Source organism: Lactuca sativa, chromosome 4, assembly GCF_002870075.4.
Source record: "Lactuca sativa cultivar Salinas chromosome 4, Lsat_Salinas_v11, whole genome shotgun sequence".
NCBI classification, from domain to species: Eukaryota; Viridiplantae; Streptophyta; class Magnoliopsida; order Asterales; family Asteraceae; genus Lactuca; species Lactuca sativa.
Window position 1 is genome coordinate 111,661,978 of NC_056626.2, and position 14,057 is coordinate 111,676,034.

At 31.9% G+C, this 14,057-nt stretch overlaps 1 protein-coding gene and 1 long non-coding RNA gene across 4 annotated transcripts; one reads left to right on the forward strand and one right to left on the reverse strand.

Moving 5' to 3' along the window:
* Positions 1-2,439: 2,439 nt before the first annotated feature.
* Positions 2,440-6,200, reverse strand: LOC111887752 (uncharacterized). 3 transcript variants are annotated; one of them, XR_002848896.3, is made up of 4 exons: positions 5,733-6,200; positions 4,705-4,852; positions 3,414-3,632; positions 2,440-2,630 (listed from the first exon to the last, which is right to left on the reverse strand). It is a non-coding gene; the product is annotated as an uncharacterized LOC111887752 (long non-coding RNA). The 3 variants fall into 3 exon arrangements; XR_002848894.3 differs by having other exon boundaries at positions 5,835-6,199; XR_002848895.3 differs by lacking the exon at positions 4,705-4,852 and having other exon boundaries at positions 5,835-6,199.
* A 1,377-nt stretch (positions 6,201-7,577) lies between these two features.
* On the forward strand, positions 7,578-9,991 carry LOC111887739 (probable ribosome-binding factor A, chloroplastic). The gene is made up of 4 exons (XM_023883902.3): positions 7,578-8,036; positions 9,096-9,269; positions 9,339-9,528; positions 9,652-9,991. Exons 1-3 carry the CDS (start codon positions 7,662-7,664, stop codon positions 9,477-9,479), a joined length of 690 nt encoding a protein of 229 aa, XP_023739670.1. The 5' UTR covers positions 7,578-7,661; the 3' UTR covers positions 9,480-9,528; positions 9,652-9,991.
* Positions 9,992-14,057: the final 4,066 nt, after the last annotated feature.

A 14,057-nucleotide genomic window follows, 5' to 3' on the forward strand; every position in this document is an offset into this window, starting at 1 on the left:
AAACTTAATGGCAATTCTTCATTTACCTACAATCAAAATATTTTTCTTGACAAAGAGGAATCATAAAGTTGTTCCAAACAAAACACCGATGTTTGGAGAATCATATTCAAGATTGAGTAATACACACAAATCACATACAAATATCGTATAAAAACTAAATATAAAGAAAGAATGTAAAAACATCATTTGTGTTGGTTGAAGGTTTTTCGACTATTTTTTGAGATAAGCTTACAATTTTAAAAGTTTGATTTATATGATTTTATATATTATTAGATTAATTTAATAATTTTCATTATATCAACTACTTTTAATTATATTTTACCTTTTTAAACTTTATTTCATATAACTCAACATTCTTTTTTTAATATATGAAATATAATTAAAATTATTAAATTACTCTGGTAGTATATAAAGTCATATAAATAAAACTTTTAAAACTGTAAGTTATCTCGAAACGTAGTCGAAAACCTTCAACCATTACAAATTACTATTATGTATTTATTTTCAATTTTTCTGATGATCTTTGTATGTGATTTGTGTGTTACTCAAAACAATTAACCTGTTTTATAGTAATAAAAAAATACTAATAATTAAATTGTAAAACATATCATATACCATGTTAAATTGAAAACGTAATAATAATATATCAAATTAATAATGTAAAATGAAGAGTTATGCAAGTTTCAAATTAATATGGTGTTAGTAAGATGACTTTTATTATAGTTATCATAGATATACAGATATAACGAAAATGAAAAGAGAAAAGAAGGTATTCTTTATATAGCCAAACTATTTTAATTAAATAATCATTCAAGTAGCATACGATTGAATAGTTTGAGAATTTTAAATGAATATGGTTAAAGACAGATAGAAATAGACAATGAATTATCATTCCTAAACACTAATATCAAGTGTTAAGTCAAAATCATAAGAGCAAAACACAACACAAACCTCTAAATTCAAGAGCAAATCTGCATGGCAAAAAAAGAAATTAAAATAAGTTTACCTCTAAGCTTTAGGGGTGTGCATGGGTCGGTTTGGGTCGGTTTTGGACTCAAACCCAACCCAACCCATAAATGGTCGGTTTCTGGTTTTTAGAACCCAATAGGATCGGTTTCTGGTCGGTTCGGTTTCTTGGGTTCTAAGGTCGGTTTGGGCGGTTTTTCGGTTTCTTGGGTTCAACCCATACACTCACGGGTTCTGGGTTTAAACCCATGGGTTTAAGGTTTTAACCCATTTTCCATAAATGAAGCAACAAGTTAGATACTTCAAAAAATAACAAATTGAAGTTAAGTACTTCAAAAAATATGAGTCTTACAACAAATAGTCAATTACAACTTACAACTAAAGCCCGAAATAGTCTATTACAACTAAAACACAATCAAGTATGGGTGGTTTTTCGGGTTGGATGGGTCGGTTTCTTGGGGCGGTTTGTCGGTTTTAAGTATGGGTCGGTTTCTTGGGTTGGATGGGTCGGTTTCTGGTTAGAAACCGAACCCGAACCCGATTTTTCGGTTTCTAAAAATATCAAACCCAAACCGTCGGTTTTGCTTCGGTTTCGGTTTTTTCGGTTTCGGTTTTGTCGGTTTTAGTCGGTTTCTCGGTTTTTTGGTTTGGGTTTGCTCACCCCTACTAAGCTTGGAGAGCCGAGACCTACTTCATTCTTCACGAGTATACCTCTAATTATGAAGCTTTATGCATAAACAAACGAACATGAACAATGTAATTTGTTAAATGGACATGAACAAGAAAACTCATCCGTTTAACCGTTCGTGTTCATTTATTTGTTCGGTTAACTTAAACGAACCAGCATGAATAAGCAACGTTCGTGTTCGTTTGATTCATTTCCAGCCCTACCTATTAGCTCAGAATGGATGGTTACCAGATTAACCAGTGAAATTACAAAATTTTGGGAAAAAATATGTGAATGGTTACCAGATAAACCAGAAAAATTACAAAATTTTGGAATCAAATCATAAAATAATAATAACAATAATAATAATAATAATAATAATAATAATAATAATATGTGGATGTGTTACCGATTAACCCCGAAAAGAAATGAAAATTGCAACGGTTTTTTCATATAATTAGCCAATCATTCAATTACAATTAATTTGTTTTACAAAAATAAACATAATAAAAATTTATGAAAACAAAAAATGAGAGTGTAATAGGAACAAATTTTCCTCTAATTTTAAAAGATAAAATTTAATGAATTTTTTAAAATATACAAAGTAAAATCATTTCTATTACATCGGTTAAAAAACAAATAATTAATTTTCATAGTTTCCTCTAATTTTGCTAATCGGGATCGACAAAATGAATGTGGAGAAGAGATATAGTGTTGGATCCATAAAACATTTTCACATGCCCAATTGCCCATTGCCAAATGAAAATGATAAATTTAAAAAAAAAAAATAAAATAAAAATAAAAAATAAAAAAGAAAACATATATTTTACTTAATATCACAAAAATGGAAGCGAATCCAAATTTCCAAAAATAGCAAATGAACATCGAACCTAAATAAATTTTAAAAATAAATTGTATTACTCATCCATGATGTCTTCTTGCTCACTTCCCTCCTCGGAACCTTCCTCTGAGTCCTCTTTCTTTTCCTCGTTATTTCCTAAAATAATATATATATATATATATATATATATATATATATATATATATATATATATATATATATATATATATATATATAGGGTTAGGTTCATTTAAGACCACTTATATTTTGTAAGACCGTGAGACGCATTTGTTTATTTTTTTTTATTTTTTTTTAGTTAATTCATGTTCCGAAAATAATATTTAAAAAAAGAATTTTTTGATTTTTCCATTTATTTTGCATTTTAAAATTATTTTTAGAATATGTACAGTGTAATATTCTATTTAGAATATTTCACGTATTTTTCAAAAAAAATAGAATTTTTTTTTTATTTTTTTTAATTTTTTTTTTTTTTTTTTTAGTTAATTCAAGTTCCGAAAATAATATTTAAAAAAAGAATTTTTAGATTTTTCCATTTATTTTGCATTTTAAAATTATTTTTTAGAATATGTCAGTGAAATATTCTATTTAGAATATTTCACGTATTTTTCAAAAAAAAAACGGATTTTTTTTTATTTTTTTTATATTTTTTTTAGTTAATTCAAGTTCCGAAAATAACATTTAAAAAAAGAATTTTTGGATTTTTCCATTTATTTTGCATTTTAAAATTATTTTTAGATTTGGTCTCACGGTCTCACAAAATTAGAATGGTCTCAAATGAACCTGAACCTATATATATATATATATATATATATATATATATATATATATATATATATATATATATATATATATATATATATATATATAAGTGAGTTGTTAAAGAGGACCCATTAAGTTGTACAGTTTTACAAAATCTACCCTCATTTTCTGATTCTTGAAGAAACGTTACTTTGTTACAAAGTGACTGACATCTTGAAGAGATCTGGGATGAGGAAGTTGATGGTTTTGCACAAATTTTCTGATTCTACCTGAGACACCAACTGGCTGCAGTCTGATAGAATAATGCCAAAAATCGATAAGCTTTGTCTCTTTGTTGTAATTAAGTAACATAATTCTCTGGCATGAGGACAGTTTCACCTGCAAAAATTTTTATAACTTATTACTCTTCAAATTTATAAAACATTAAGCCTGATTGAAAATTTATGAAAAACAAACAAAATCTAAACTTTATTAATTCTATACATTTAAAAAAAAATTATATAAAGTATTATTAATTTACTACTAAACTTTTTAAAATATTAATCATTATAAGATTATTACCTGAAAATTGAAATATGAGGGGAGAGTTATTATTCTTAGAACTAAATGCAAGAAATAGTAAGGTTTTAAAAATGGTTCGAGGCATACGCCTTGAGGCGAGCCGGATGAAAATCGATTCTGAGGGTCGCTTCTTAGGGGGAGAATGAGGTGTACGCCTCAATCTTGTGAGGCGGTAAAAGGCGGTCCGAGGCGAGGCGTTTCGAGTCGAAGCGTACGAGGTAGGGGTGTGCAAAAAACCCGCAAAACCGAAAAACCGATCCGATCTGGCCAAATCCGAAACCGAAAAAAACCGTAACCGAAAAAAAAAAACCGAAACCATAAAAACCGACTCTCTACGGGTCGGTTTCGGTTTGGATATGTAGGTATCCGCAGATACCCGGACCGAACCGTCATTATATATATATATATATATATATATATATATATATATATATATATATATATATATATATATATATATATATATATATATATATATATAATATTAATCTTGTTTTCGAAAGATCCCAATGGTCAATTTCCAGTTTCACAGTTATATATTCATTTTCTTATTAATTTTATTAGTATAGTTATTATATAAATTATAACATATGGTATTTGAATTTAATATTTTCTTTTTGAGTTGGTGAGTTACAAACTTTTAAATAGAAATCGGCCGAAATAGAGTTTGTAGTTTTGATTGAAATTGATTTTTTTTATTTAGCGGGTATCCGTGAACCGAACCGTGGTTACCCGCCTTCACACGGTTCGGTTCGGTTGTTTGGCAAATTCGGTTCGGTTTCGGTTAGTGCACATGAGGTACCCGCCCCGTGGCCACGGTTTACGATGCGTTCAGGTTTTTTTTTTTTTTACTTTTTGACCTTAGAAATCACTTGATATCTTATTTTACCTATTTTTTCTCCGGCCGTCATTCCTTCTTTTCTCGTTTCTTCTTTCTTTTCTCTTCTAGTTTCTTCTTACTCCCCCTGTTAAGTGTTGTTAGCAAAATCGAACATAGTCATCAACTTGTGAGTTAAAATCGAAATTGTTCCCCACTTCTGCATCAAAATCCAAAGGTACTGAGTTAAAATTGAAGTTGGACTTCTCGAAGGTTGCTTGATTTGAAGACTATTATGCTTTTGTTTTTACTAATTTGGCATGATTTGAAGACTATTATGAATTTTAGTATCTTTTTATTTTTGGGATGATAACATTAAGTAAGACTTTTATGTTTGAAATTGGACTTTAGTATGTTTTTTATGATTAATATAATATATTATTATTATTATTATTATTTTATTCCGCCTCGAAGCTTACGCATTGTTTCGCCGCGAGGCTTACGCCTCGTGAGTCGAGGGGTAAACACCTCGAGGCCCGATTCCATATTTTAAAATCTTGAGAAATAGTAACATAGTTTCATTTATTTGTGTATCATAACATTCTGTTTTCATTTCTTTCTAATACTGATATACAGCATTGCATTTTCAATTTTGTACTTATTAATGCAACTTTGAATGTTAGAATTTTATCTTCAGTTTTTACTTATTACCTAAAAATTGAAATGCAGATGAGACAGCATTGTCTTTTGAAATGTCATATCTACAGTGAGAATTGCCTTGTATTTTGATGGCATTCCTATCATTTGGTATATTTTTCAAGTACAATGTTTTTATATGAGTAAATGAATATTCGGATGCTATAATAAACATATTAATAAAAATATGTTGCTATTTCTTGTATTGTATTTTAATGGCCTTCTTAGGTCTTCCCTGGTCATGCCCATTAATTGACAACAAGAATGATTTTACATCTAAAAGTTCCTACAATAACCTAAATTAAGCTTCCAGTTAATTGCAATTTGTGGTTAACATCTAGGTTCAATTGATAATTGAAGCACAAACATATACACAATTGGCCTTTGTAATTCTTCAAACTCACCTAATCCTTCAAACTGCTCGGTGTTTCATTCAAAATCACTTCTCGTTTCACATTCAAAGGTAAAAATAAAGACGAATGCAGACAACAGGAACAGACATGAACCTTAGCTGTGGGGTCGAAGGTCTCCGGTGTTGCTGTGGGCTGCGACGATCTCCGGCTGGTGGGGAGGAGATGGCTAACGGCGGCGAGCAGGGAGGGTGAGCTTGAGGAGGCAACGACAGGAGCAGCAACGATCGATAGAATGGAGGCGTATGTGATATGTGTTGGTGTATAAGGTTTATTAGGTCATGGGGTATATTGGTCAATTCCTTTAAATGGTGAAATAAGGAGTTTTTGAAATATGAACAATTGATTGAATTCATGAATCGAATCAAACATACCTCAACCAGATGAGACAACGGCGGCCGCCGTGAGAGGTTTTAAAAGGGTTTACGCAGCGACGATAAATAAGGGCAAAGTTCGTTAAATGTATGATGTATCTCTTCAAGTATAAAGATAATACTTGTACATTACCCCCTTACACAATCACTTTATAAGACTTTTGCCCCTTATATTTTCATTAAACGACTAAAACACGTCCTATTACCTATTAAATGGTCGTTTCTTCCCTTTTAACCATTTAATTAGGATGTTTGGTAAGTTTATAACGAGTCTTACCCTTTTAGCGATTCAACATTCACCCTATCTTTGAATCATCTGTATTGTAAAAATAAAAAATAATAATAATAAATAGTAAGTGTTGCTTTCGCCTATTTTTTCTCTCATGTCTAATGTTTCTCCGATTGTCTCATGTTTCCTTCTCCTCTACACATTGTCACATTGACTGCATGCAACCTTCCTTACCACCATCGTTAGCTTTCATGTCGCTTCCTTCTTTCTTTAACGTTTTCGCCGTCGAACAAGACAACAAGTTTGATTTTTTCATAAAAATATTGAAATTGTTTTTTTTTCTCTTGAAACAATAAATGTGTTTCTTATATGTGTTGATTGATGTATGTATTTGAGAGGTTGTGAGGTTGTCGGTGGAGTGTTATGGAATCCATTTAGCCAAATCATTGTTACACAACCGAGTTAGCTACCCATAAGTGAGGGTCGATCTTCCTTATATGTGTGAATGTATCACTAATGTTAGAGGAAACATCAACATGACATTAGATATCCCTCATATATCATACACACATTGTAGTTTTAAAAATGTTTTAAATCCTTTCAGATGTTTTGATATAATTTTACCGATGTTAACTATTTTATAAAGTATAATGTCATTCTCAAACTGAACATTACTTATAAATATACAATTATTGTTTATCCACCGACCGTAGCATCTTCCATGTAATTCAAGGTTATGGGGGAGGGATTTTATCTGGAAATTGAGTCCCGTTGTGAACCACATCACACCTTCTCCTAGCAAACCCTAATGTGTGCCTTGGACGAGATTGAATTTGGGTTGGTTATGGGAGAGTACTTACCATGTCATCATCCAAGACCACTAGGCCTTCTGATTATTGTTCTTATAACTATACCATGTTAATGTTAATGTTTAATTAATACACTTTATAAATGGTTAAGTATTGTTTGTATTTTTATGATGTCAAGTACTACACGTTGCAAACGGATTAATAATGTTGGATTAAACAAATATGATGATGATATAACTATAAAATTTAACCTCTTGTTAACTTTAAGCTATGTATGTATGTATGTATGAAAAGAAAAGAATGGAACAGAATTATAGAAGGGCGAGTTAAGTTGGACATAATAAAAAAATCTATTGTTGTTTTATAATGTGCAACATTTTCCAAACTTTAAGGACCAATCTGCAATCATACCCCAAAATTTCCGCCAAAAGGATATTCGTTCTCGCAGAGCCTCTTCCTCTCTTTCGTATCCTCTTCTGCTCCATAAGCGACGGAGACGATTTCTTCTGTGATGCCGCAGTTTATCGTTACCACCAATCACCACCGTCCTCCTCCGCTGACTACCAACACAACATGCTGCTCTTTGTCGACTTTCGTACCATCGTTACCGAGATCGATTAGATTTCCAGCGGCGAAATTCGGTTATACGTTGACGTTTTCGCCACACGGGAGTACAACTACTAGTAGAAATAAGGTGGTTATATGTATGGCGAAGGAGAGGAGGGTGAAAATGGTGGCGAAACAGATACAGAGAGAGCTATCTGATATGTTGCTCACCGACCAGGTTTTACAGTACGCTATTCTCCCCGAAGCTGCCCTCGGTGCTGACCGGTATCTATCATCTCTTACTACCATCAGTGATGTTGAAGTATCATCCGATTTACAGGTAACATTATAGGTGATGATACTTTTGAGGTCTAATTGCCTAATTTTGACTTCGTGATTGATATGTTTCGAACAAGGAATGTGATAACTATGTTACTTGTTAAACCTTATGTACTAAGTGATGAGGTTTATGTGGAAAATTTTCAAATCAAAGTAGCAATTATAAGTTTGGAAGGTATATGATTGACCTAAAGAGTCAATATTTGAAATTTATATGTTGACTATGAACCAACTCTAGCGCTTTGATCTTGGATTTTTATTTAGCATTCTTGTTTTTCTCCAAATCCTTTGCAAGTCATTGAGTTAATTGCTGTTCTTGGTATCTCATTTTCAGTTCACTAACTTTTAAGCTACATTGGTGTTATCAAAATGACAACATTATGTTTATGAACTGTTATATGTCTGCCACTGCTGAATGGTTGTTCTTCTTACCAATGGCCTAATTGTAGCTCAAAGTTTTCTGAACTACTTTTCCTGTTGACCAAGATCAAAAGGGGTCTTACTTTTGCTGCTCATTCTTGAGATCAAGCTTATATATAATACATGCATCTTAAGTTTTGTGAGGCTAATTGGGGCATAAGGACATGAAGAACACCTTGTTCTTTTCCTCCAGATTGGTAGCAGTGATGGACTACTTTTCCACTATTGTAATTCCATTAACTCTCTTTAAAGTATTATCTACTTTTCCTCCAGATTTATGTGTAATTCCAGTAATTGTATGCAATTTAGTATGTAGTAGATTTAACATCCATGAATCTGTGCTAATATGTGTAATAATACTGAAAGTATTATCTACAAGGAAAATGAATTTTAGTATGTATGTATACATTACAATATAGATTCTTGTTAGGCTCCAGCATTTTATCATTAAAATTTCTTGTTTACTTCTTTTCTTTGATGAATATGATTGTCTTCTTTTTGTAAAAACCTTTGTTATTTGTGACTTGTGAGTTGTATTAATTTAACAGGATTTGTTAGTTTTTTAGTATTCATGGTTTATGTGTTGATGGATTTAGCATATAATGTTGGGTTTAATGATTATGATTATTCTCTCTTATAGGTGGTTAAGGTATATGTATCTGTTTTTGGTGATGAAAGAGGAAAAGAGGTTGCCATTTCTGGGTTGAAGTCAAAAGCAAAATACGTACGTGGTCAATTGGGTAAGCGTATGAAATTACGACTTACCCCTGAGATACGTTTTATTGAAGATGAATCTATAGAGAGAGGAAGCAGGGTAAGAAATATGTATATATATGTAATTATGTATGTATAATTAATAATTCTAACTGATTTGTATTTTTAGGTGATTGCTATATTAGATAAGATAAAGGGTGAGAAGAAGACCACACAGGATCCAACAGTTGACCAAGATGAGTCAACCGATCCAAATTATGACAATAAAGAATGGGAGGATGATGATGATGACATCATCTATGTGAAGTAGTCTTTAGATTAAAACTTGTTTGACTTTATGCATGCTTCTTTTCCCCAAGGTTAGATCTCATCATTTCAACATGTTTAGGTCAAAATATGGAAAAGCACTTGATACTTTCACCTTTTTTTCTATTTTTTTACCAATATACTTTTTTTCTGATCATTTAATATGGTATTTGTAGGTAATTTAAGTTTGGATGTCTTTTTAAGGAAGCTCATGGATTAAGGAGCCACTGCATTGCATTGGTATGTAAATAACTTTTGAGAAAGAAGAAGGGGGGGAGGGTAGCAAAGATGGTTTGGGTTTTATTTTCATATGATACGTTGTTACTTAGGTACTCATTATCATTTGATTTGTAGTGAAAAGCAATACTTGCTCCACAGCATTATCATTTGTATCGAGTCATGTTATGGGGTTCAACTTGAACAAATCCGGTTTGGCTAGAATTTGGTCAAAAAAAACATGGTCGGTCTTGTCCAATTTTTTTAGATGAATGTTAGTAGCTGAAATATTATTGGGTTTTTTTTTTTAACATTAGGTTATTATACCTTATTGCAAAATTGTAAAAGAAAGAAATATTTAAGTACTGAAGTTATAGATTTCAAACAAACGTAATACATAAATTAATAAACTTTAAGAATTATGGAAATAATTTCATCTTATAAATCACAAACAGAGCACTCGTAAATGAGTATTTATTTTATAGAAGTGACTAAGATGGTTAAATGAAAAAAAAAGGGAAAGGGGGACACAAGGTATGCAGAAAATCCTTATCCCACTTTTAAACAGCCCAATGTATGTCTTTAATCCTTAAACTCTACTATTTATGGCTCAAAAACCTTGACACATGGTTGTGTTATACGGTTATAATTTTACGGTTGCATCCAATCAAGAGAGGAGAGAGAGGACAGAGAGGAGAGCTTTCACCCATAAACCGCACTAGGGATGCTATTCGGGTCGGAACCGGACCGGACCGAAGCGATCCGGACCCGAATAACCCGAAAACCGAATAAAGGTAATTGCATGAACCGAAAACTGAACCGATTAACCAATACGGGTCCGGTTCGGTTCGGGTATTAATCGGTTCGGTTCGGTTATTACCCGAATAACATGTACAAGATGATTAAGGACCTAATATAACCGAAAAAACCAAATAAATTGTATTAGGATTCTATAACACGAATAATAGAATAATAATGTGCTTTTATACATCAACATAAAACATTCAAAGAGTAACATAACACAATAACATATTGAAAGAATAACGTTTACATAGTAGATTAACATAATGAGAATTAATTTCTTACTTGAATTTCTTGAGTTGGAGTCTAATTTTCCATGACTATACAAAGTAGGAATTTGTGAATCCTTAGAGACAATAGGGAACGTTGATTTTTGAATGTTTGAAACAAGAGGAAGGATCAACAGAAGTGATTTCGAGTTTGAAAATAGATGAGAATATTGGTCGATTTTGAAACGACGAGAACGAACGTAGGAGTTTTTTTTTATTTATGAACGAGGATAGCAGTATGAATTGTGATTTTGATTTTTGTTGATCTAAGAAAAGGGAGGGTGAATGCTTATTCATGTCAGGTATTTAGAACCAAATAAACTCTTATTTGGGTAACCCGAACCGAAGAACCCGAGAATCGAATAAACATAATATAGATATCCAAAACCCAAATCAAATAACTTATTCGGGCCTGATTTGGTTCGGTTCGGTTCGGTTCGGGTTTCAGTCCGGTTCGGGTTTCCGGGCCAAATTCTCATCCCTAACCCGCACTTAGAGTTTGGTGTTTCTAGGTGTGGTTCCCGCTTCGTTTCACCTACCATGCAGATATATCGTCCAACCTTATTGAAAAAATAGTCAAGAGTCGTTTTGTAGGAGTTTCAGGCATAAATCCTAATATTGATTAGGCTAGTTGTGGTATTCTCTTTTTGGGACAACATCATATGGAGTTTATGGTAATGGTGTTCACCTTATTCACATCTTATGCAATGCTCTACGTTTAAGGCTCACGATGTGAGCATGATTTCTCACGACGTGGGGAGTCAAACGGACACTAATCGAGGCTAGAAAACACCTAGGAAGGCTACGGGATGACTCATGGAAGCTCACGACATGAGCATGTGAGGCTCACGACGTGAGAGGCCAAAAATCAACCTATAAATAGCCATTTCGACCCTAAGATTTCTTACACCTAAACTTTCTTTCTCTCTCCCGTTTGTTGAAGTCGTTCCACGTCCCGAGCCCGACGATCACGAACCGTTGACCATTTCTAGTTAGATTCTATCAACTCACGCTACTAAGGTGAGTGCATAGTCTCTTTCATCTTACAAATAGATATGAAGTAATTAATATGAATTACGTGCTATGTATGCATATTATTTGTATACTTGCTATCTATGATGGATGAACAATTTTATACATGTTTTAATTGATTTAAACTGTATATGTATTTTATATCTACAAATATGTCTGTTAACACATGGGTAGATGAATTAGATGATGTGTGATGAAATAAAAATTGATGAGAAGTCTCGATGTTTAAGATGATCTAGTCATCTAGCAGAATATAGACAACGACCACAGACTATTCTAGACAGTCTAATGGAATGTTAGCAGGCTTGTAACATGTAGGTGTTTTCGAGAGTATGGATTAGACTTGGTCAATTGTCTTTAGTCCAAGAGTATGGATATGCCATAGTTATTTGTTATTAATTCGGGAGCAGTGGCGGAGCTTGAAGTTTGGATTTTGGGGGGGGGGGGGGGGGGGCGAAAATAGAATTTGTATAAAAATTGAAGAACAGGGGGGCAAAGTCAAACTTTATAGTTTTTGGGCATAATATGTAACTCTTTTAATACTTATGGACTAATTGTTAAAAAAAATAGGGGGGGGGGGGCACAGCCCCCTGGCCATATATAAGCTCCGCCAATGTCCGGGAGTATGGATTAAGACATAGTTATTTGTTATTAATCCGGGAGTATGGATTCAAACATAGTTAATTGTTATTAATCTAGTAGTATGGATTAATACATGGTTAATTTTCCCTAGTCCGAGTGTATGGAATGAGCACAATTATTAATCCGGGAGTATGGATCAGACATATCTGATCCAGGAGTATGGATTAGGCAAAGAGGTAAATTTTAGATCCGAGAGTATGAATTAGGTAAAGAGGTTGATTTTACATCTGAGGGTATATATCATGTCGTTTTGAGGATCGTTGGGGTGGGGTAAAGTTGCTTATATATGGTGGAATTGTATAGTTTGTAAATTTTAATATATATATATATATATATATATATATATATATATATATATATAACATTATGGGATTGAAATCCTTATGTACTCACCAGGTTACCCAACCTGACCCACTCAGTTTATTTGTATCACAGGTATCGATATGAAACTACTTTACACTTAGAGATTAAATGAGATGTAGATCACTAGTGTAAATAAATGTAAGGTCTGTTTATGCTTATGTCTCGGTATTGATGACGACATCCCAAAGTTTTAATATGAACAAAATACATTTCTTCGGAAATACTTTGATAATATATTTATCATGTTTTTCTGGGAACAAAATCTGCAATATATTTCTTTAAAAATATACTCTGATTTTCAAATAAAACATAAACAAATCAGTCTTTTCTGACCGTGAAAATACGGATATCACACAACCCTCTATGACCCTATCGTGGGAGATTGGCTTTAATTCAAGCGTAGAAGAATGCGTTTGAGATTTCATTTAAAAACAACTTATTGACTTATTGGCTTTTTGAAAAGCTAGTAAATCAAAAATAGGGTTTGACAATAAAAAAGGACTTTTAAAATAACTTCTTGTTAACCTACAAAAATGAGATTTCAATAGATTTTTGACTTTTCAACCTCCTTATAACTTTTTGAATTGTAAAATACCCCTTAAAACATGTATAAGTTAAGACAAAACAAACACTTTTTAAAAACTTATTGACTTATTGACTTTTCCATAACAATAACTAATCCAAACACTTTTAAAAAAATAATTTTCTCACTGCAATAAGTCAATAAGTCTTTTTTTAGGCTCAAAATGAAATCTCAAACATCCTCTAAGAAAGAAAGAGATTGATGGTTTTTATTGAGAACAAAGAAGGGAGAAAAATGTCATCAGTTCGGTAGATTGGGGTGAGGTAAATGTAAATAGTGAGGGAATGCGTCATATTTCCTATTTTTAATTTTAAAAAATAATAAACATATTAAATTAATTGAAAGTAAATATACAAGGGAATTATTGTATACATACTAAAATCATAATAAAACAATATTGTATGGATGAAACGTGCATGTTTAAACATATAAGAGACGATCCGAGTTAATTTTTTAAACTATGGACTAAACACATAATTTGGCACTTGAACCAGTGAAAATCCTATAATTTTCTCAATGAGAGGAAATAATCTATTATATTATTGAGGTGTTAATAAATAAATAAAAATTAGTTAACACGATTAATTAATTATGCTAAAGGAATTTTATTAATTATTAGAGATAATTAATGGGTAATTTCTATATATATCTATAAGGATTATATTGATAATTATGA

Coding starts and splice junctions, on each gene's coding strand:
- LOC111887739 (XM_023883902.3), top strand. CDS start 7,662: ATGCCGCAGTTTATCGTTACCACCAATCACCACCGTCCTCCTCCGCTG. Junction 8,037..9,095: donor AAGTATCATCCGATTTACAG/GTAACATTATAG, acceptor TCTCTCTTATAG/GTGGTTAAGGTATATGTATC. Junction 9,270..9,338: donor CTATAGAGAGAGGAAGCAGG/GTAAGAAATATG, acceptor TTGTATTTTTAG/GTGATTGCTATATTAGATAA.